Source organism: Vigna angularis, chromosome 7, assembly GCF_016808095.1.
Source record: "Vigna angularis cultivar LongXiaoDou No.4 chromosome 7, ASM1680809v1, whole genome shotgun sequence".
Taxonomy (NCBI): Eukaryota; Viridiplantae; Streptophyta; class Magnoliopsida; order Fabales; family Fabaceae; genus Vigna; species Vigna angularis.
The window spans coordinates 21,909,168-21,933,675 of NC_068976.1; the positions used below are offsets into that span (position 1 = coordinate 21,909,168).

At 34.4% G+C, this 24,508-nt stretch overlaps 3 protein-coding genes across 4 annotated transcripts in view; 1 reads left to right on the forward strand and 2 right to left on the reverse strand.

The window, feature by feature from the left end:
* Positions 1–6,965, reverse strand: part of LOC108337958 (uncharacterized) — a 32,944-nt gene extending 25,979 nt beyond the window's left edge. Inside the window, exons 1-11 of the mRNA XM_017574546.2 lie at positions 6,649–6,965; positions 5,742–5,909; positions 5,419–5,508; positions 4,783–4,919; positions 4,294–4,384; positions 3,601–3,683; positions 3,365–3,471; positions 2,053–2,205; positions 1,137–1,201; positions 350–437; positions 186–264 (exon numbers count right to left, since the gene is read on the reverse strand). Of these exons, the coding sequence (XP_017430035.1) occupies positions 186–264; positions 350–437; positions 1,137–1,201; positions 2,053–2,205; positions 3,365–3,471; positions 3,601–3,683; positions 4,294–4,384; positions 4,783–4,919; positions 5,419–5,508; positions 5,742–5,909; positions 6,649–6,834 (1,247 nt within the window). The 5' untranslated portion in view covers positions 6,835–6,965. The remainder of the gene's footprint in view (positions 1–185; positions 265–349; positions 438–1,136; positions 1,202–2,052; positions 2,206–3,364; positions 3,472–3,600; positions 3,684–4,293; positions 4,385–4,782; positions 4,920–5,418; positions 5,509–5,741; positions 5,910–6,648) is intronic.
* Positions 6,966–9,226: 2,261 nt separating this feature from the next.
* LOC108337423 (blue copper protein 1b) lies at positions 9,227–10,991 on the reverse strand. The gene is made up of 2 exons (XM_017573946.2): positions 10,642–10,991; positions 9,227–9,804 (listed from the first exon to the last, which is right to left on the reverse strand). The coding sequence occupies exons 1-2, from the start codon at positions 10,850–10,852 to the stop codon at positions 9,314–9,316; spliced, it is 702 nt and encodes a 233-aa protein (XP_017429435.1). The 5' UTR covers positions 10,853–10,991; the 3' UTR covers positions 9,227–9,313.
* A 2,719-nt stretch (positions 10,992–13,710) lies between these two features.
* On the forward strand, positions 13,711–22,630 carry LOC128197759 (uncharacterized). 2 transcript variants are annotated; one of them, XM_052880445.1, is made up of 3 exons: positions 13,711–14,112; positions 15,885–17,062; positions 22,395–22,630. In XM_052880445.1, the coding sequence occupies exons 2-3, from the start codon at positions 15,889–15,891 to the stop codon at positions 22,448–22,450; spliced, it is 1,230 nt and encodes a 409-aa protein (XP_052736405.1). In that variant the 5' UTR covers positions 13,711–14,112; positions 15,885–15,888; the 3' UTR covers positions 22,451–22,630. The 2 variants fall into 2 exon arrangements, 1 of the variants encoding a protein (XP_052736405.1); XR_008250549.1 differs by lacking the exons at positions 15,885–17,062; positions 22,395–22,630 and adding an exon at positions 15,506–15,741.
* Positions 22,631–24,508: the final 1,878 nt, after the last annotated feature.

Genomic DNA, 24,508 nt, shown 5'->3' on the forward strand with positions numbered 1-24,508 from the left:
AACTGTCACTCTCCTCTAGAGGGCATGAGAGCTACAGCCTACATGATTAGCCTTCCTAAAAATATATTGTATATTGTCCATTACTTTATTTCAAGTGTCCTTCACCATTCTACCCTACCAATGAAAAGGGAAAGATAAATATGAAAAAATGGTAAAAATTATGACCACAAGGAAGAAGTTTGAACCTGAAGAGGTGAGGCATGCGCTGTGCAAGCAATCCAATTGATTGAAAAGCATAAGTTTTGACCTCTCGTGCAGTGGCATCTGAGTCAATAATCGGAATTGAATTCAAAACAAAAGAAATGTTATTCAAATAACATTAAAAAGAACTTTCAAGTCTCCAGCAAACCTGCTTCAGAACTTGGATAATTGTCAAGGGACTTCATAATTCCACTCAAAATAACAGGACCCATTAACTTAAGCTGTTCGATTTTTGCCTGCACTTCCAGTTACAGATATTAGAGGTTGAGGAAACAAAAAGTTATACTGCATCAGTAAAGAACAATAAATTCATAGTGAAGTACAACCACTTTCCAAAAAGCTAATCAAAATATAGAAATACAACCCACACAGTAAAATTCATTTCAAACTGCAGATTCACCGCAAATTTTGAGCAGTATCTTCAACTTAACCATTTGCAAAAAAATGTCTCAGTAGGCATTTAAAATTATTTGAACTGAATCATTTAAAAAAAAAAACACAAACGCTTCAAAATGGTATTAATGTCCATGTGTTGTGTCAGAAAATATTTTTATAACTTTTTAACTTTTATTTTTGAACTTTCATACCAATAAAGATGAAAACATCATGGTAACTAGATAAATGTAGCATTTTATTATATCTACGATGACTTTTGCAGTTATCCATGCTCTTTTTAAAACATCAATTCTCTTTCTTGATAAAAAAAATCTTCTGTTGTTAATGCTAATTTTGCATTAAATTTATATTCTGCAATATTATAATCATAGCATAACCTTTAGCTTTAAAATTTGTCAGATCACTGTGCTAATGTCATAATATCCATGCCCCATGTTGCATCCATACTTTTGATTCTAAACATTTACTAGGAAAAGAGATTTTTATTCAATGGGTAAAATTTATGACGAAAAACAAAAGCCAAGTAACATTGCACTCACATGCTTAAATACCCACACAGTGAATTCCATCCCCAATTGCTTCAACCTTGATGTCGTACCATTCCCTATTAAATTCAAGAATATGAAACACTAAAGATAAAGAATAAAAACAAAACAAGGAAAAAGATAGAGCAAACGAAAATCAGCTCAGAAAACCTAATTATTCATCCACACATGCTTGTGTGTCTGTCTCATTTTGACAAAAGAAGAACTCTGTTTTAAACTAAGGAAAGTTGGAAATTTTAAACGATATACAAGAGGAAAACTTCGTTAATATGAAAGAAGCATTATTTGTAATGAAAAAGATGTCCACTTGTTATTAAAATTTACCAATGAAGATTACAGTGCCTACAATCAGTACAAAGTTATAATCCATTCTCCCCCTCCAGCATTCATTCCATGATTTAGTTAAGCATACAACATTGTTGAAGATAAGAGAAATTGGGGCTTTTGTTGGCATGGTCCATGTTTACACGGTATCATTGAATACATTGTTTGATCAAAGAAAAATATTATAACAAAAACAAATGTTATTTCAACACTTTTTTTTTTTATTTTCGTCCTTAAGAATTTGCCCATTTGCATTTTCTATAAGCTTTCCTTCTTTGTAACAGAATCTATTTCAGCAACTTAAAGAATAGAAGAAGAAAAAAACCAAGCAACCTCAAAGAAAAGTGAGACAAATTCTAAGAAAATATATTCATATGTACAATAATCATACAAACTATATACGATGAAGCTGCAAATTCAAGTGCACAAGTATCATTACTATAGTGCATGTGCAAAATCTTAATTACACTGGCCAATTCTTAAGCAATCAACTTTGAAACAAAGGAATTACAAGTTTTCAGAACAACAAAAAAACATTAATTAGCAAATATAAGCTCAATCATTAAATAAAAGGATATTCTAGTACCATAAATGCAACCAAAAATGCACTGCAAGGTGGACGGGAAATTGTTTGCTGCTGCAATTGACCTGCAGAATATAGACATCAATTTTGCCTTTAAAGCATAATTTCCAGGACTAACTCTTGATTCTGAATCAGCATTTTCAACTCCAACGGTACCTACATTCAACATCAATAATGTATAAACATTGAAGAGCAAACAAAAAGAAATACATAAGACTTAAATTTGGTTTTGGATAAAATAGGGCAGAAAACTGAATTCGCTTTCAAGATACAAGAGTTCTCTCTGAAAATTGAAAATGAAAGTAAAGCAAATGGCAAACAATAAATGTCTAGTATTACTACCAAAATCATACAAACGCCACAATAGGCTAAGACGTGGAAGAAGAAAACCACTAATATGATCAAAAATCACAATACTTATATCATATAAGTTTTCTATTTTTGGAGTAAATTAAAAAAAACTAGGAAACAAGAGTAGTAGAACAACCTCAAGTCTTTTAATGATTTAAAAAAATCATAACAGAGAACAAAAGCAGTTTCTTGTTCATTTTTTTTCTCTATGCATTTTCAAATAGACTTGTTAGTATATAAAAAACTGGTATATTTAATTGAAAATTTTATTTTGACTACAAAATTCTTTTTTCTTATTTATTTTAATAAAAAATTGCCTCAGCATAGCAGTGATGTTGTTCTAACAAACCCAAAGGACTTCCGTTCACACAGTTTACAGCCCGAGTTGATGACACAACCCCAGGTTAAATACCTGTCTAATCTAAACAGAAAATCAAACCAGTTAAAGGTTAGTTCCCAGGATATCCAATCAGGCTGGTCTGGGTCTAATAACACTGAGTATATGTTAAAGACCAACTCTACTTATTGAAGAAGCTGTTAGGCTGACGACTAAGAATGGTCTTATATTTATTACAGCTTCAAGCTAGACCATATACATAGGCCATTTAGCCTGTTTAAATTGCATTTAATTATGAAAAATGGGATCAGCAAGTAATAAAGCATTGAAGATAACCAAGATGGCATACGGTTCAAACATGAAGGATGCGCACAAAACATTTACAAGTAAACACATGACCTTAATTAAATGAAATGTGAAAAAATAAGAGGAAATTAGGCAGAACCTCTTTAAAATCAATTATACTCTCACGCATACACATTTAATTTATGTAAGAATCAAGCAGGATCATATTTTAAATTCAGAGGAAACAAAAAAATATTTGCATATTATCATAAACAAATTGAAGAAAAAATAATTGACAAAAACATATTTCAGAACATGTTAACAAAATCTTTAATAGCATACCATTGAATAGCAAAAATAATCTGTTTATCAGATTTAAATCATCTAAATTAGCACCACTGGCCTTCTTCTTTAGAAGCTCCTCGCCTCTCTTAATAACAGGCTCTTCACTTGAGTTAATTGATCAAGAAACAGATGTGATTGTGATCATCCACAAATGAAACACCAAAAGCTATAAAGTCAGTAAGTTACAAGAAATTGTTATAAATAAATTCGGTAATATGGGAACTACAACGTACCAATCTACAGAGGCAGCAATATACAAAGGATAAACAAGCTCAGGAGCAAGCTCCATAGCTTGAATGACATTCAAAATACCCAACTGCAGCAACAAAGACCAAGATAAGACAGATTGCAGTAGCTTTCTGAGTAAATGCAAGATTGGACATGACATGCTTGTATGCTTTCAAACATACTGACATGTTAACCACTCTTTAAATGAAAATTTGAAGAGGTAATATATGTCAGAATAATATAGTTAATATGTAGTTGCTATGCTATCGTTTGCAGTAGTTAATGGCTGTTTATCAAGACAACTACACTAGCCCAGAATGTCAATTATGAAAGTTAGCTCCAGCTGTAACTTGTTAGTATTACAACCATCCAATATGACTGATATATAAATATCATATAATTAGTACAGCCAGAACCACACAATAATATAAGTTCTGATTCTCTAATTTGCTATGAATATTTTGTTTCTCTTCCTCTATTTCCTCCCAATCTTCATATTATAAGGTTAAAAAATCATCATATTATATTGAGTGATTGATTCTTCAATTATGTTTCTTCTGACAGGAGAATAAACGTGAACGATAATAATAGATAGAAGTTGAGTTATCAGTTTTTAGTAGTAAAACAACACAATCAACATGTGATATTTGACCTTCACATGCCAAGACAATATTAAAACCATTACATGATTATCTTACCTTTCTTTGTAAAATTTCATGACTTTGCAACTGTTGTTTCCCTGTAACACGATTAACTTGCGCTATCGAAAGCCCAGGAGGGAATCCACCACTGCAACAAAATAAAATCTAAAAAGAGTTCTAGAGAGAGAAAGTCTGCCAATCTTTATGCAAATCAAACTGAGTTTTCACTTTTCTATTCATAGATTCAGATTCTGAGCATTCTGATTCTTATGCATACATTATTTTAATTTGTTCAACTAACTCACAACTTACTGACAGTAACAGCAATTACCAACTAACATTCTGACAGAAGACCTGACTTAGGACATTTTAGATTACAATTTACAATGAACAGAAACTAGTAAAGGCAAATGCACATAAAAAGAGGTACACATTATATACTCTACCAAAATGTCATTCAATTGAGATAAGAATGAAACAAATTAATTCATGTCAGAACAAATTCAAATACCATAAGCTCCTTTTAGCAGAAAGTTAGTTACATACCTTTGAGAGACCCGCTGGTACAATATTGTATGAAGACAAAACTCAATAAACAGCTCCCTATCTTGAGGGTTTTTCACTTTTTTATACTTTGCTGCAACTTCCTCACAAATTTTACCAGAGTGGCATTCTCCAATTACCTAGAAAGAAGCAGAAATCCATTGGTAGTCCAAGAAATAACAGAGGATGACCCTTGCTATTCTATAACATAGTAAAAAGAAAAATAAAAAGCAACTAAGATATATAAATAATGAAAATAGAGCAAGAAAGTTTCATTTAAAAAAATAATGCTGGAAAGAAGCCCATGGATCCAAGAAATTCAAGTGCTCTTAATGGTAGTAATGGACCCCTTCTTCCCACTAAAAGATCCCTTTATTTGAATTCCCAAGTTTAGAATTTACATCTAATTTTCCTTATATATCCTTTCCAATTCCCTAGAAAGAAATATCCGCAAAACTGAAGCCTTTCATAGATAGAATAAGGAGAAAAGTGTCCCAATGCACTGATATAATGACACCAACTCAAATAATGTGTACCGATACTGAAAAATATCGATGAAAAACTCTTCCCCAACTGCAATGAAAAATTATAACCATCACCGTTAAGATTTGGGAAAAGTCCAATAGTGCGTGTTGATACCTTAACAATGATTCTAAGAATAATTTCCTGATGTTGAAGTGGAAGTTTTGAGATGTTCATCAAGAGATCAGGAGCCAGATCTTCCTTTTCCTATTTGAAAAGCAGGGGGCATCAGATAGTCTCCACAATAAGCATTCAACAGCAGAAAACAATATTTAAGAATCCCAAACCAATCAATTTGACTATTTATCCAGTAATGAAACATTATTTACTTCTGAAAATTCAACCAGGTTCAAAAAAGGAATCATCAGCATCAAAATTCACATTAAAGCCAGAAAAATAATATCAACAAACAGGTACTTCCGATATAAAAAATAAGAGACCTTTGCATTAACACGCTGAAATGCCATCTCTATGTACACAATGCAAAAATTCCTTATGATAGGGACAGCACTAGAACCCGAATACAACTTCCACAGGTCAGACAAAGGTAACCCAATTTGAGGCTGTAGCTTAACTCTCTTGTTCACGTGACTCAAAATCTCAAGCACCTGTCAGAAAAACAAGTCAACAATTGTGAAACATTTGCCAAATCGCTTCACAAACTTATATCAAAAATAGGACAAAATATACCGTCCAAAACCGGTATACATGTACACGAACTAAAGTGCTAAATGTGATCTCACTGTGCCAAAGCAAAAAGTACTCTTAGTAAACACCAACAGCTTCTTCTGCTGATTCGTACAGCAGAGAAGAGATATTTCATCTAGCCGATAAAGTTCGCACAGAAAAAACATACTATACTTCATAAATTTACATCAAAGAGATCAAAATAGACCGTACAAAACTGATGTTCATGTAGGCAAACTCCACGCTGTCCTTACAAGTGCGATTCACTCGTACTATGCCAAAGCAAAATCACTCTTAAAAAACAGCAGTGGTTTATGTCAGTTAACTCAACACTAGCAACAACTAAGAAGAAACATTTCAATATTCCTGTAGACGATAACGTTTGCAGAGTAAAAATACAATCAATTTCCGCGTTCGCGGTTTTATTTGGAAACGGAAGGTAAGCTACAAACGGTGGTGTACATGTACGCAAAATGTTCCTTATTCTTAAAAGTGCAATACAATCTCACCACCCTAAAGGAAAACTACTTTCACTGAACAGCAATAAGCTCCTATCCGTACACTCAGCAATTTCGACAACAGATAGATGTTTCGATTTTCAATTTACGCATTCATAGTTTGATTTAGAAATAGCGTAATTGAAATTTGGCGGTGGAGAACCTTTTTGCGAACAGCGGGGGATTGCGAAGAGAGGGAGGAGATGCAGAGAGGGAGAAGCTTCGCGAGCAACGGTTCAAGCTTGGAATCGTCGCACAGAGCCAAACGAGTCAGCATCCGATCCAGAATTTCCTCTACCTCCGCGTCGGACTTCGCCGGCAACGAAGACGATGATGATGGTTGCGCCATTTTTTCCCTCTTTCTTCGATTCGTTTCTTCACAAACAAACTCAAACTCTTCTTTGTGCCCAGCGCAAGTTAATAAATATGAATTAGGAAATGACGCTGCTTGCGCTCCACGACTGCTTTGACTCTTTGTTCGAGCTGGTCTCTCCTTAACCAATTGCTTCCTGCACCCAAATTTTCTCTACATGCACCGCCAAATATTTTGAAATGACAACATTGTCCTTCCGAGTTTATCTGATTTTGGGGTTGCACCTGTCTTTCTATGGTTGAACTTTTTGGTGAGATGGTGGTGCTGGAGCACAGGTGCAATGCTGATTGATTATGTTACATTTATCTTTTTTTTTAATGTCTAGAAAAATTCTTGTTGAAAATGGTAGAAACTCTGTTCAAAAATTCTTTGGATCATGAATTTCGGAACTTCAAATTCAGAAGTTCATCAATAATCGTTCTGAAAGTTTGGAAACGTTCTTACAAAAGAATTATTCTGGAATTCGTGAGTGTTAGTTTGATAAGGCACAAAACTTGTTTTCCCCGTGATAAGTTAACAAAAAATCATACGCTGGTCTGGGACCACGACTATTATAACAAGTTATGAAATGAAAAGGACACATTTTCTATAAAAATGTTGTGGATGGAGTTCATTATTGTGATAATTAACAATGGATGAAATAATAGAAAGAAATTGTATTGATACCTTTCACAATAAATGACGTAAATTATATATTTTTATAATTATTGTCATACATTAAAAATGTTATATATATATATATATATATATATATATATATATATATATTGTAGGATAAAATTTGTATGCTTATTAATATTATTATTTAACACAACCAAAAAAAAATAATAACATTGGTTTAAACCCTAACGTGTCATTTTTTATTAATTTTACTGATTGAAGTGTTATAATGATAAATTATGATGTGCAATTCTCCATCCAAATTAGGGTTTTAATGTAGAAGGGATTCTTGCGCCGCGAGGACATGGAGAAGGTTTTCTGGTGACGACTAGTTTTATCTTGATGGCGCATTACATAGTTGGGTTTTATAGTCTTTTCCTTTTTGTAGGTTGAAGAAGTTAATAGAGAACGCGATTTCTTATTAGTTTCGATTTACAGGTGATTCGTTGTTGCAGCGTGATGGAAAGGTCATGGTGACGCGATTAAACTCGCTATGAAGGAGGATTGTGCAAGGATTTCATACTAGGGTTTCGTTTTCTCTACTGGTTGGAGCGTGATTTAGGTTTTATTGGTGATTAACAACAATGTTGATGGTTTTGCGGTGAGGAGCTTGCAAACTCGCAAGGTTTCAATTTGCTCTGTGGCCACTGCTGTTGCGCGATTTGGGTGACGCAATTCCCACGATTTGGTTTTTGCAAGTTTGCGAAGAAGATGATTCAAGGTGAAAGAGGAACGAAGACACAAGACCATGGTGACACTTCTCTAGTTCACGTCTTGGTTTCAATTTGGGATTTTTTATGAGAGATGGTGCTCACCTAGTGATCACATCAACATGTTTTGACGTGGTTTCTTACCATTTAACATAAATGGATGGTTTCTTACCATTTAATAGAAATTAATTAATTGTTACTAATTTACAAAATTTATAATCCAATTGAAATCATTTTAAAGATCGAATTAAAATTCTTCAACAAATATGAAGAAGAAAAACCTAATAACATTTTTATTGTAATTTTTTATTACGAAAAAGATATTTTAACATATATTTCTTTTATAACATTTTGACATAACAGATATAATATGTCAAAATGTGAAAATATTTGTACTAACATATCATTATCTTCTTTTATAAAAAACATAATCAAACATTCTGTATGAATTTAACCCTTGAAATTTTAATCTAGAAATATTATCAGAGATTAGCAATTTCATGTTTACTGGGAATTTATTTTTAGTAAAATAACCAGAAATATTATTCAATTCATTTTTATTCTTAAGAGAACATTGTAATCCGTGAAAAAAACGTGGAAAGTAATTTTAAAATTTTGTACATAGTTTTATATTAATTCATACATTTTATTTTAATTATTTAAAATATTTACATAAATGTTAAAATTCAACTAAACACAAATAATATATTACGGAAAATATAGTATCATCATACCTTAAAACAAGTCTCTTTGAGAGTGGAACATAACAAATATTTATTTATCAAATATGATTTAAAAAGTGTACACATCTATCATCAAATTGTATAAGAAAACTCCATATTTTTAATAAACAGATATAAATATTTACTCAGAACATATTTTTTAGCAGCACTCAGAAACCAAACATAATAAAGGATATAATTATATCATTATTTTAGTTTACAAATAATATATGGTATATCCTACCTAGCAATTCAATCTCTCACAATCCCACTATGTCACTCATGAAAGAAAAAAATAGATAAAAAATAATAACGACATATACCTATAATTAAAAAAATAACTATAAAATAAATATCGACTCATCAAAGGAAAAAAAGTAGCATTCCTAAAAGGACAAGCTGAAGTTGTGCAGACAGTGAAACTGAGAAAGAAGTAGAGTTTTGTTTGTCACTAGCTTTGTCGTCATCACTTTCTTCTGTTTTGGGATGGTTGAAGTTGGAAGGGACAATGGTGTCTGGTGCTGAATCATCATCTCCAGCAACAGCATTAGCAGGAGATGGGGCATCTTCTGGGGCTTTCAGACTTTTGGGCAGCCCTTCTCCATAGGTCACATTTATTTGGAAATGTTGTCCACTCCTGCACTGATCACCGTCATAATCACCAGAAAAAAAGTACGTTTTGCCCTCCTTCATCAGAGGAATCGCCACCGTCACAGGATGTGTTTGGGTGTTGGATGGATCAGATGCTGACCACTGGGTTGTGTCTTTGTCTTGAGCATCATCGTAATCACATTCCTTGTATGTTGTAAAGTTGTATGTCTGAACCACAGAGTGGTTAGTGTCTGTGTTGAAAACTACAAGAACAACACCCACAAGTCAAAAGTGTTTAGCACTATTAGGTGAGACTATAATATCATAAATATTCATACCAAACTGCCAACACCTACATGTTCAAAGAATTCAATAGGCTATGAATTGTCGGCAACTGTAAAAAATTGGCATGATCTGTTATTCAAAAAAAGGACCTACTTTTCAGCCCAAGTTACTGATGTGGAAATGGCTTATTGTATGTTTGTTTGCCACAATTCTATGTTTCTTTCAAATGATAGCTTAATCATAGCCAGTGTAGTGGTTAGCTTTAAAGCAAGTCTCTTTCCACTCATAATATCATCGTTAAATGTTTACATTAAAGAAAAACTAGTGGCCGAACTCAATAAGAGTATAAAAAGAGAATGTTCGTACCAAAAGAAAGGAATAAGAAAAAGTAATTGTCAAGTAGTCATTTTGGGTATCGGATTTTCCTCTTTCCCCATTTACCCCAAACGAGACAAATGGTAACTAACAGTAATATTTCGTTGTTAGCTCTTTTGGCAAATTAAGAGTGAATGAATACTTGATTTGTGACTAAAGGTTGTGGATCGCGACAGACTCCATGAAAATACCACTAAGAGTGCTTCCAATTTAAGCCTAACTTTTCTAAATCTACCGACACTAATATATTAGTATGTGCTGCAGACGAAACATACAATAATTGAAGCCAATCTAATTTCTGTGTCAGTAGATATACATGACAAGTATATATACAGCATGTTCTGATTTAAATCTGATTAGATATCATAGTTGTGAAATAAAAATTAGAGATGAAGTGAAAGAATTGAAGTAAGGAGAAAAAGAAGATGTGAGAAACATACTGAGGAAATCTCCTAAGGTGAATTTTTTAGTGTCAGCCCACTTCTGATAATTGACATTGGAGTTTTCAGTGTTGTCAAACCAGCCTAAGGAGTCTCCGACTGTGTAATTCTTGTAAGCATGAGCAGATCCTAAGAGAGAGAGGAAAAGGAGAAGAGAAGAGAGAATTGATGACATAAGATGAAAAGAGGTTCTTCCTCTTCCCTGTTTCATTGTTCTTGGGGTTTGTGAAGGTGCAGGAAGCACAGAAAAACTGGCCTTTTATGAGTGGGTGGTGGCTTCAGAGAAAGGGAATGTGGGATTCTTGTGCTGCCAGCTATGTACAGATTATGAACTTCTCTCCTTTTCTGCTTAATTACTAAAATACTAACTGCTCCATGTTGCTCCAATTATTTGTGTCAGACAAGTTTAGTTCTTTTCTTTACACTTTCTTTTTCGGTTACACTTCATTTATATTTCTTTTTAACAGGATATCATCATATTTGCATCATAAACTATTTTTTTAAAATAGTTAAATATAATTTTATTTTTTAAATTCCAATACAAAATTAAAATATTTAATATATTTTTATCTTTAAAATTATATTTTGATTAACTTTTATCCTTTTCAAACAGACATTTTAATTAAAAGATGTTAAAAGTATTTATAAGATTAATTTATAATATATAAATGAGTATAAATTTTATCTTAAAAATTAATTTTGTAGATTAAATTAGACTTAAATTTCTTTTTTAATATAGTATCAAAACCTTTTCAAATTTTTACGATCAAATTACATAAAAAAGTAAATAAATTTTAGTTTTGGATCAAAGTATAAAATTTTAAAATATATTTATTTAAGATTTTATTAAATATATGAATCACTGTAATTTTTTCCACTGTGAATAATCATAAAATTAAAATAATTAACAAAAATATATCTTATTGCAATTTGTAATAATTATTTTAAGAATAATTCTACATATTATAGTTAAACCTATTTTGATTCGAATTCCAAAGCCTAAGAAGTTCCCATGGAAAGGGGAAAATAAAATGTGACGGTAGTTTGAGTTTCATCGTCACTGAGTTGCATAGATTCCTAACAAACATAGCCATGTGATAGGTGACACGTGGAAGGAGGCAAGACGGTGGGTGGGTGAAACATCTTCGTTACGTGTCTGCTTCGTTTTGAACATGGATTTTATTATGTTTTAGAATACCAAGGAATAAAGGGAAACCTACTGCTATTCATAATCGTTCATATCTTATCTTCTTTCTTCCTGACACAATTCTATATTAATTTTCCAATTAATTTTATTTTTAAGAGTGAGAGAAACCAATAATCTTTGAATATAAAAACATTCAAAACAAACTAAATTAATACTCGATTATTTTCTGAATCACTTCATTATTGCATTCACCTTTTCATTTTCTTCATGACCACTTGCTATATTAGTTAAGACATTTCAGGTACATAGATAGTGATAGATAAAATTTTAAAAGTTATGAATATTATAACAAATCTCTAGTGAAATATACTTTTGCAGTGTACATGATTATTTTTTCAATAGAGCAATAAAAGGTACAAGTACTTGAGTTTGACTTTGCGTTTAGCTAATACATATACTTCATTTAATCGTATAATTATCCAATTAATATTAGATTGCATAATCCAAACGGTTTTATAAGAACATTCTATTAAATGATTGTAACTACATAACAATTACATTTAATATTTACTAATTTATAACAAAATATGATTATTATTAATTAAATCATAATCAAATTATCACTAATTGCAAATTTATTTTAAAATTTATAAATATTAAGATAAAGAGATAGACGATAATATTTAATACACATTAATTATTAAAATTGTGAACTTTTATTGATTTTGATATTGAGATGTCTTCTCCAAGTGATTTTCAATTTTAATTAAACAGATAATTAGAACAAACGGCAAAATGAAAATAAACATTTGGACGTTCAAAACATTCACAGTATCTTGACACATTGACCTCCATGACCGAAACAATTTTGAAAGTGATAATGTTCAAACCATATGTAATTTTTTAAGGATTATTATTTAACTAAAAAAGTTAGATTGTTTTTTACGAAAAAATAATTATATATATTTGGTGTATAAAAATAAATTTATTTCTTAAGTGCGTAATTAAATGTATAAAAACTGTATCACGTGTATAATTAATGTTGAAGCTAATACAAAACGAAAGTTCACGACCGACCAATTTAAGTATAGTTAAAATCAAAGTACTAATAATAGTTAAAATCGTTTAAATTTAATATAGGGCATATTAAAATGCGACAGGACATTGATTTTAAAAGATCTAAGAGCAAACGACACGGTATACCTATCCTAATAAATGTTGTTTATGTATAGTTAAACCTGTACATATGTATATGTTTTGAAATAGGGTTTTTTTTTTCTTAAAACTAAGTGTAGAAATAGGAAAAACTGATAAATTTTAAAAATACATATATATCATACTTAATTTAAAAAATTAGATATTACATATTCATTCATGTTAATAAGCTATCAATATATTCCTTAGTTATTCCTTAGTTAAGAGATTTGAATAATACTAACATATATTCCTTAGTTATTCCTAATCACTTATATCTTTCCCATTTCTATTTTTTACTCACTGAAAAACTTATATTATCACATTAAAAGAGACTAGATGCACTGACCGTAAATATCAATATTGCAACTCTAATAATCCTTTTTTTTATGGAAGTTAAACTGGATATTGTTGAATATTATTAAAAATATATTAAGTTTACAATATGCAATTTAAAGTTAATTAACATTTCATATCTTAATGTTTTATTGTAACGTAACTTAAAATGTAAATAAATTTCGACTATTAAATTATACATGCAAATAAAATTTCAAATCATCAAAATTATTCAAAAAAAATACGATCTGTAAGACCCTGAAAAATTAAAGGAAAATGTGAATCTCGGGTCATTAGTAGAGTAAGAAACCAAAAAATGTATCAAGTTGTAACAAAAGTTAAAGTTATATGCAAAATGCAATGCTGTCAACTTTGACATGGTTTGGTATTTTAATTATAATTAATTGTACAAATTAGATATTAAGTTGATTCTTTTTCCATTAGAAAGTAGACTCGAATAGCTTCGATTCGAGTACTTATACGCGTAATTCCGACATCGGGAAGGGGTTCAACCGGACTGACAAAGTTGTCAAAATCAGACTCACTCGCTGTACGCGTTTTGGACGCGTTTTGAACGCGTTTTGACTCAGTAAACGCGTTTTACTATTTAAACACGTTTTTCTGGTTATTTAAGAGGGTTTTGGGGCTGAGAGAATTCCTAAGTTGAATCTGAGAACTGTTACCTAAAAGCGTTGGACCAGAGAAGTTTTAGAGCTAAGTTTGGAGCCACGAGAAGGAATTCTAAGGCAGAGGAACGTCGGGGAACCGTTTGAAAGCAAGCTTAGGAGAAAACCGTAAGGGGAGCTAACCTTGAGTCTTTTTGTTTCTGTATGATCTAAATTTGGTATATGTTTAGGATTTTGATTCCCTTTATGATTTTAGAATGAAATTCTGCTTCTGTTGTATCTTTTGAATTGATGTACGGTTTGGAATTGGGATATGTTTCTGTTTTGATGGTTTTGAAGAGATCTTGTTCATATTAAGCATTTTGAATCGGTGGAAGTTTTTAGGTATACGTATAGATCGGAGATTTTGAATCTGTTTATGGATTTAAAAGGAGACTAGGTCTTGATCGGAAATTTTGGATTGTACTAATTATCCGCTGCCTTTTTAATTATATGTTTAGTTTAGATGTTTATAAGATTTGGATGAATATGGGTTGTTGATGGGAGATAAGTTTTTGGATGTCTAGAAAATCTGTATGATGGAAGGAATAGTCGTTATAGTCCGGGAAGTGAATTTTCGTAATTTTGGAATAGTAAATTCGCTTGAGTGAATGAGTTAACTCGCTGAAGCGAGTTATGCGTAACAAATTTAGTGTTTTGATATTTTTGACGTTTTGGGAGTTTTGGATGTCCGTTTTAGACGTTCTTTAGGTCGATATGGGGGGTTTTTGACCCTTCCAGAGCCATTGGTGAGGGTATCCAAGCTGTTTGAACTACTTAATGGTTCAAATTAATTGACCATAAAGAGTTATGTGTTAATAAGTGATGTTTCTGTGAGGTTGTGAAATGTCTGAGTATGTGAGAATTATTTTCTTGAGATATGACTAAAGATGATAATATGTTGACATGTGTATTTATGAATGGAAATTGTATAATAGAGTTCCAAGGAGGAACTCCTTATTGATTTTGTGTCAAGTACTGTACGTATGAATATAGGAACTCCGACTTAGGGGTTCATTCTTATGCTCTCAATAGTCTCGATCTCACTTAGAGAGAAAGCTATGTGGTGGAGAGTGGAAAATCCTTACCGAAGATCCACAGTGTGAGTGGACAGAGTAGGAAGGATGTAGCTTCAGTGGTGATATTCATATCCGAAGATCCAGTTTGGAGGACAGAGTAGGATAGAATAATTGAGCTAGCGAATAAGTACATCCATGTCCGAAGATCCAGTTTGGGGACAGAGTAGGATAGGATGTAGTTGAGTAAAAGTACCACTGCAAGTGTAGAACTAGCTAAGAGTTCAATATTCATACGATTGTCCGAATGAATGGAGTTTACGAATGATAATGGTATGTTTATTATATTATTGAGTAATTTAACTTATAAGATGGAAGTTTGGTTATTAATTTAATTTACCATGATGTTTTGTATTGCATTAGCTCACCCTTGCTTTGTCTGTTGTTTGGTTGTTATTTGGTGTTATGTATTTGATTGGCGATGATCATCCGGTGGATGAGAGCAGAAGTCGGTGATATGCCGGTGGAGCAAGCCTTAGATGGAGGATCGACTGAAGAATAGTTTTAATAATGAAACCTATGTTTTTATTTCTGTTTTAAGGTGTGGAGTGTAATTAGTTTGAATTAACAGTGAGGGTTTGTATAATAATGAGGAAAAACTCTTATTCCTCCTTCTATCAACTGTTCTATTGTATCAATGATGTAAGAACTCTATTATAGTTTGATGCTATAATTATGGGGATGTTACATTAATGGTATCAGAGCAGTTCTTTCACTAGGAATTTTGTAGGTGATGAAAATACCATGTCTTAGTTGTGTGATCTTAGTTGCGTATTCCTATTATAGGAATTGAATTTTAGACTAATGGTTCTTCTCTTTGGACAGAACCATGGCACGCAGATCACCTCCTCCTCCTCCTTCTCCTTCACCTGCACAGTCTGATGTTTCTAATTTGGTGAGAGTAATGGAATCTTTTGTGGTGGCGATGCAACAGCAGAATGCATCATTGATACAACAAAACACAATTGCATTACAACAATTGGAGGCTGCTAGGGTGTCAGCTGAGGCACACCAGAGGCAATTTGTGGAACTAATAAACGGTGGTGCAAGAGCTCCCGCTGACCCATTCTATATTCCGCCCACTCCTATTCAAGAGTGGAGTCTAGAGAATTTTCTTCAACATCATCCAGCTAAATTTTGTGGCAATACCAGTGCCGACGAAGCAGACCAATGGTTTAGAGATATGGAGAGAATTTTCAATGCCAAAAACTGCCCAGACGATAATAGATTGGCTTATACTGAATATTTGTTGTCAGGAGAAGCCAATCATTGGTGGACCAGTACGAGAACACTGTTGGAAATGAGTGGTAAACCGATCACTTGGAACTTATTCCAGAATAAGTTCTATGCTGAGTACTTTCCGGACAGTGTAAGGTATACCAAGGAAGTAGAATTTCTCCAGTTAGTGCAAAGGGGAATGACTGTGACAGAATATGCCGATAAATTTAAGCATCTTAGTCGCTTCCATACTCTGGATATGGATGAAGAATGGCAGTGTAGGAAGTTTGAAAATGGACTGAGAGGAGATATCAAATTGCTGGTCAAAGGTTTATGTATCAAGGAGTTTCCTACATTGGTGGAGAGAGCTAAAGTGTTAGAAAAGACAAAGAATGAAATGCAATTTCAGCAGAGACCACCCCAGAGGATTGGTGGACCATCTGGGTCCAAATTCCGGCATGGAGACAGGAGAAAGCCCTATTCTAAACCTCCTTTCCAGGGGCTTAAAGGACCTTCATTTCATCAATCTGGCCAAGCAGGACAACCTGGAGTGGTGAAGTGCTTTAATTGTGGAGGACCACATTATAGGTCCGTTTGCCCTCAGTTAGTTGGTCATATGAAGTGTAATGCCTGCGGGAAGGAGGGACACTTTGCTAGGAATTGTCCCACATCTGGAAGACCAAGGGTTCAGCAACCGACTAGTCAGTCTCAACAGACGGCAGATGTCAAACCGCAGGCTGTGGGCAGAGTATATGCAATGACCGGAGCAGAGGCAACTGGGCCAGGTAATCTTATCATCGGCAATTGTTTATTGTTTGGGAAAGCTTGTTGTGTTTTGTTTGATTCTGGAGCTACACACTCCTTTGTGTCTGATGTTTGTGTGCGAGAGTTGGGATTGCCTGTGAGTGAGCTACAGTATGACCTAATAGTGTCTACTCCGGCTTCGGGTTTAGTTAAGACATCTCTAGCATGTACTAGATGTCCTGTAGTAGTAGAAGGACGTCAGTTTAAAGTTAATCTCATCTGCTTACCTCTACAAGGTTTAGAGGTAATTTTAGGAATGGATTGGCTAACTTCCAATCACATTCTCTTAGACTGTGGTGCAAAGAAATTGTTATTTCCTCAAGAGGAAGAATCGAAGATATTATCTTCGAGGAATCTGTTGCGCGAAGTACAGGAAGGGTCGTGTTGCTTCATTGTGTTGACACACATGGAGATTAACCAGAGTGGAAGGAGCATAGATCACTCAGTGGTAAGTGATTTCATGGATGTGTTTCCTGAAGAAGTACTGGGACTGCCTCCTCAAAGAGAGATCGAGTTCTCAATTGATCTCGTACCAGGCACAGGACCAGTATCAATTGCTCCGTATCGGATGGCTCCAGCTGAATTAGTAGAATTGAAAAAGCAGATAGAAGACTTGCTTGAAAAACAATTTATCAGACCAAGTGTTTCGCCTTGGGGTGCGCCAGTGTTGTTGGTCAAGAAGAAGGATGGGAGTTCCAGATTGTGTGTGGATTACAGGCAGCTGAATAAGTTGACTATCAAGAACAAATATCCGTTGCCAAGAATCGACGACTTGATGGATCAGTTATATGGAGCAAAAGTGTTTTCGAAAATTGATCTACGATCAGGTTATCATCAGATTTTAGTAAAGGCAGAGGATGTACAAAAGACTGCTTTCAGGTCCAGATATGGACATTATGAATACGTGGTTATGCCTTTTGGTGTAACCAACGCTCCCGCTGTATTCATGGACTACATGAATAGGATATTCAGACCTTTCTTAGATAAGTTTGTCGTGGTCTTCATAGACGACATTCTTATATACTCCAAGACTCGGGAAGAACACGTGGATCATCTTCGATCAGTTCTTGAGGTGTTAAGAAATAAGAAGTTATACGCCAAGTTGTCCAAATGTGAGTTTTGGATGAAAGAGGTGCAATTTTTGGGACATGTCATATCGGCTGGTGGAATATCTATGGATCCGTCTAAGGTCGAAGCTGTGCTTCAATGGGAGAGACCCAAGTCCGTAACGGAGATCAGGAGCTTCGTAGGATTAGCAGGGTACTACCGTAGATTCATAGAAGGATTCTCCAAGATTGTGTCACCATTGACGCAATTAACTCGTAAAGATCGTCCCTTTGCTTGGACAGACCGATGTGAAGCTAGTTTTCAAGAACTAAAGCAGAGGTTGACAAGTGCTCCTGTATTAGTGATCCCTGACCCAAGAAGACCTTTCGAAGTATATTGTGATGCTTCATATCAAGGACTGGGATGTGTACTTATGCAGGAAAAGAAAGCGGTAGCTTATGCTTCGAGACAACTTAAGAATCATGAGAAGAATTACCCCACTCATGATTTAGAGTTGGCAGCCGTCGTTTTTGCTTTGAAGATTTGGAGGCATTACCTTTATGGCGCACAGTTCCAAGTGTTCAGCGATCATAAAAGTTTGAAATATCTTTTTGATCAAAAGGAATTGAACATGAGACAGAGAAGATGGATGGAGTTTTTGAAGGATTATGAGTTTGAACTTCTATATCATCCCGGTAAGGCTAATGTTGTAGCAGATGCTCTGAGCAGAAAGACGGTGCATGTATCTACTATGATGGTAAAGGAGTTAGAATTGATCGAGAAATTCAGGGATATGAAGTTGTATGTTGAGTTGAAGTCCGATTTCATCAGTTGTAATAACTTAGTGATATCAAGTGATTTGTTGAGTTTGGTCAGAGATAAACAATTATTAGATGCCGAGCTACAAAAGACGGTGGGTTTATTGGGTACAGATCAAGCCAGAGAATTTATGTTAGGAGCTGATGGTATTTTGAGATTTAGAGGCAGAGTCTGTATTCCAGATGATATTGAGCTGAAAAAGTTGATTCTCGAAGAAGGACATAAAAGTCGTCTTAGCATGCATCCTGGTATGACCAAGATGTATCAAGATCTCAAGGAGTCTTTCTGGTGGTCTGGAATGAAAAGAGATGTGGCACAATTTGTATCAACATGTTTGACATGTCAAAAGGCTAAAGTGGAACATCAACGACCTGGGGGTATGTTGCAACCGCTTGAGGTACCTGAGTGGAAATGGGATAGTATTGCCATGGATTTTGTAACACATTTACCACGGACAGGAAAGGGGCATGATGCTATCTGGGTTGTGATAGATAGGTTGACAAAGAGCGCTCACTTCTTGGCGATGAATCTGAGGATGTCTATGGTGAAGCTTGCCCAACTGTATATAAAAGAAGTGGTGAGACTACATGGAATACCATCGAGCATAGTGTCAGACAGGGATCCGCGATTTACATCGAAATTCTGGTAGTCTTTACAACGTGAGTTGGGTAGCAAATTACACATGAGCTCTGCGTATCATCCACAAACTGATGGACAGTCTGAGAGGACGATTCAATCCTTAGAAGACCTGTTGAGGACTTGTGTTTTAGATCACTTGGGTATTTGGGATGAGGTCTTACCATTGATTGAATTCACTTACAACAACAGCTATCATGCAAGCATTGGCATGGCACCATATGAAGCACTGTATGGTAGGAGATGTAAGACACCCCTATGTTGGTACCAAGAAGGAGAAACAGTGATGTTAGGACCAGAATTGATTCAGCAAACAACAGAAAAGGTGAAACTGATACAGGAAAGGATGAAGGCATCACAGAGCAGACAGAAGTCTTATGCAGACCATAGGCGAAGGCCTCTTGAGTTTGAAGTGGGAAGTCACGTGTTTCTACGAGTTTCTCAGATGACTGGAGTAGGGAGAGCTATCAGATCCAAGAAGTTATCTCCGAAGTTTCTTGGTCCATTCCAAGTTATCAAGAGAATTGGACCAGTAGCATATGAGATTGCACTACCTCCTCAACTGGCAAACTTGCACAATGTATTTCACGTATCTCAATTGAGGAAATATGTGTCAAGTCCTGATCATGTACTCGAAGTGGATGACGTTCAAGTCAGAGAAGATTTGTCATTAGACGCAAAACCAGTACGGATTCTTGATGTTCAGGCGAAGCAACTAAGAGGAAAGGATATTCGTACAGTCAAAGTATTGTGGAATGAGAAGACCCAAGAAATGACTTGGGAATTGGAAGAAGAAATGAAGAACTTCTATCCTCATTTATTTGATTAAAGAGTGTATTTTTCGAGGACGAAAAATTTTAAAGGTGGGGAGAATGTAAGACCCTGAAAAATTAAAGGAAAATGTGAATCTCGGGTCATTAGTAGAGTAAGAAACCAAAAAATGTATCAAGTTGTAACAAAAGTTAAAGTTATATGCAAAATGCAATGCTGTCAACTTTGACATGGTTTGGTATTTTAATTATAATTAATTGTACAAATTAGATATTAAGTTGATTCTTTTTCCATTAGAAAGTAGACTCGAATAGCTTCGATTCGAGTACTTATACGCGTAATTCCGACATCGGGAAGGGGTTCAACCGGACTGACAAAGTTGTCAAAATCAGACTCACTCGCTGTACGCGTTTTGGACGCGTTTTGAACGCGTTTTGACTCAGTAAACGCGTTTTACTATTTAAACACGTTTTTCTGGTTATTTAAGAGGGTTTTGGGGCTGAGAGAATTCCTAAGTTGAATCTGAGAACTGTTACCTAAAAGCGTTGGACCAGAGAAGTTTTAGAGCTAAGTTTGGAGCCACGAGAAGGAATTCTAAGGCAGAGGAACGTCGGGGAACCGTTTGAAAGCAAGCTTAGGAGAAAACCGTAAGGGGAGCTAACCTTGAGTCTTTTTGTTTCTGTATGATCTAAATTTGGTATATGTTTAGGATTTTGATTCCCTTTATGATTTTAGAATGAAATTCTGCTTCTGTTGTATCTTTTGAATTGATGTACGGTTTGGAATTGGGATATGTTTCTGTTTTGATGGTTTTGAAGAGATCTTGTTCATATTAAGCATTTTGAATCGGTGGAAGTTTTTAGGTATACGTATAGATCGGAGATTTTGAATCTGTTTATGGATTTAAAAGGAGACTAGGTCTTGATCGGAAATTTTGGATTGTACTAATTATCCGCTGCCTTTTTAATTATATGTTTAGTTTAGATGTTTATAAGATTTGGATGAATATGGGTTGTTGATGGGAGATAAGTTTTTGGATGTCTAGAAAATCTGTATGATGGAAGGAATAGTCGTTATAGTCCGGGAAGTGAATTTTCGTAATTTTGGAATAGTAAATTCGCTTGAGTGAATGAGTTAACTCGCTGAAGCGAGTTATGCGTAACAAATTTAGTGTTTTGATATTTTTGACGTTTTGGGAGTTTTGGATGTCCGTTTTAGACGTTCTTTAGGTCGATATGGGGGGTTTTTGACCCTTCCAGAGCCATTGGTGAGGGTATCCAAGCTGTTTGAACTACTTAATGGTTCAAATTAATTGACCATAAAGAGTTATGTGTTAATAAGTGATGTTTCTGTGAGGTTGTGAAATGTCTGAGTATGTGAGAATTATTTTCTTGAGATATGACTAAAGATGATAATATGTTGACATGTGTATTTATGAATGGAAATTGTATAATAGAGTTCCAAGGAGGAACTCCTTATTGATTTTGTGTCAAGTACTGTACGTATGAATATAGGAACTCCGACTTAGGGGTTCATTCTTATGCTCTCAATAGTCTCGATCTCACTTAGAGAGAAAGCTATGTGGTGGAGAGTGGAAAATCCTTACCGAAGATCCACAGTGTGAGTGGACAGAGTAGGAAGGATGTAGCTTCAGTGGTGATATTCATATCCGAAGATCCAGTTTGGAGGACAGAGTAGGATAGAATAATTGAGCTAGTGAATAAGTACATCCATGTCCGAAGATCCAGTTTGGGGACAGAGTAGGATAGGATGTAGTTGAGTAAAAGTACCACTGCAAGTGTAGAACTAGCTAAGAGTTCAATATTCATACGATTGTCCGAATGAATGGAGTTTACGAATGATAATGGTATGTTTATTATATTATTGAGTAATTTAACTTATAAGATGGAAGTTTGGTTATTAATTTAATTTACCATGATGTTTTGTATTGCATTAGCTCACCCTTGCTTTGTCTGTTGTTTGGTTGTTATTTGGTGTTATGTATTTGATTGGCGATGATCATCCGGTGGATGGGAGCAGAAGTCGGTGATATGCCGGTGGAGCAAGCCTTAGATGGAGGATCGACTGAAGAATAGTTTTAATAATGAAACCTATGTTTTTATTTCTGTTTTAAGGTGTGGAGTGTAATTAGTTTGAATTAACAGTGAGGGTTTGTATAATAATGAGGAAAAACTCTTATTCCTCCTTCTATCAACTGTTCTATTGTATCAATGATGTAAGAACTCTATTATAGTTTGATGCTATAATTATGGGGATGTTACACGATCCAATAACAATTACATAATTAAATTAAGGTTCAATGGACGACTAATGTTACAAAAGTTTAATCTGATCATTCCTCTTGTTTTGTCATAGGTGTTAGTTTCCTTCTATATAATAATGTCTACCGAATCTCCATATCCACATTTATATTCTCATAATACATATTATAGTAGCAAATACTTTAATATACATAAACTTTTTACATTAATTTATATCATCTTTCTTTATTTTTTCTTTTTCTTTTAAAAATATAAAAGTGCATTTTTTATAATTATTTTATTTTTATAATATATGTTAAAACATGTCATTTTATCATTTCTTATAATAAAAGTTCTTTTTTTTTGTCCGCAAGTTTTTTGTATCAAGGATTTAAGTATAATATGACAACATTCTAAAAACTTATGTGTAGTTGAAAGAGTTATGCAAGGGTCACATGCTTTTACAAATGAATCCATATGATCAGTTGTAGACATCCTCAAAATATATGGCATGCATATATAATAAAGATGTCATTAAGTTATAATATTGGAAAACAGTTAAAAACATATAACAAAATATTGAGATTATAGTCATCCTTAAAATGCTAGGAAGTTAAAGCTTGAAGTATCAGAGTCTTCCAACAAACCAAGGGTTCTACATATTAAAGTTTTTCAAAATACATAAGTTAAAATAAGGAAATCCTAATGAAACTAGGATTCAGTGTCATCTTCCTAGGGGCACCTCCTTGACATCTGCTCTCAGTGAATGATCATCGCAAGAGGAAACACACAAACATAGCACGAACACAAACATAGCACGAACACAAACAAGCAAGGGTGAGCTAATTATATAAAAAAACATACAATTAACAGTATATAACATACTAGGGTAAACTCCAATCAAAGCAGTTTAAAACATACATCCTAACATGTTGAATACTAGACTTGACTCGTCCGGACTTTAGAATGATAGTTGAGCCATGGCGGATCTTGCACTCGTGGTGGCTTATGAAACTTGGGTTCCCCACCCTACCACACTCACGAGGTTAGCCTGTTCCGGGCCTTGAGGCATACTAGAAGCCCCCAAGACTAAGACTTCCCGCTACTCCTTACCACATGGTGCAATCCTCTCTACGTGAGAAGAAAAACCATTGGAGCTTCAGGATGACCCCCAAGACTGAGCTCCTACTCTCATTCTAAACACTAAGAATTTCACCAAGAGATTCTACACAGATGGAACTTGGTTTACAACTTGGATCATATTTCCACCACTTTATAATCATACACTTTTTGCTACAATCCACATACTTGTTTGAACATCACAATACAATACTATAGATGCTAAAGAATGCTTCACAAACAAAGCAAAGAGCACACTAATCAAACACAACACAAGAGAAAATTCAGAGAACTAGGCCCAGCACTTGTTGCACAGCGCACTACCCTTGCATGGCGAGACTGACGCTTTTCGCATAGCGTACCCACCCAGCTCGCCTTGCGATTTAAGTCTGAATAAGTATCAGATTTTGGGTCTCTCGCATAGCGCACCCAGGTCGCATAGCGAGAGACAAAACAGAGGCCAATCCCCTGCAAGGAATCACTATGCGAAACAACTCGCATAGCGAGTCTGCATAATCTGCAGAACGCCCAATTCTGCAGATTATGCCCACTTGCACCCTCTAGACCAATTCTAGTCTTCTTTCCCATTTTCTAGGACCTCTAGATCGTGATTATGTCTCAGTTAAGCCTGTTTATGTGATTTCTAACATTCCTCTAATGATTTTCAAGTGATCAAAACTCACTTCACTCTCTAGAACATCTAAATCAACAACCTAATGACCTAAGATCCATTCCACTATTTTTAACATGATTTAGACCTTCCTTGTGTGCTTA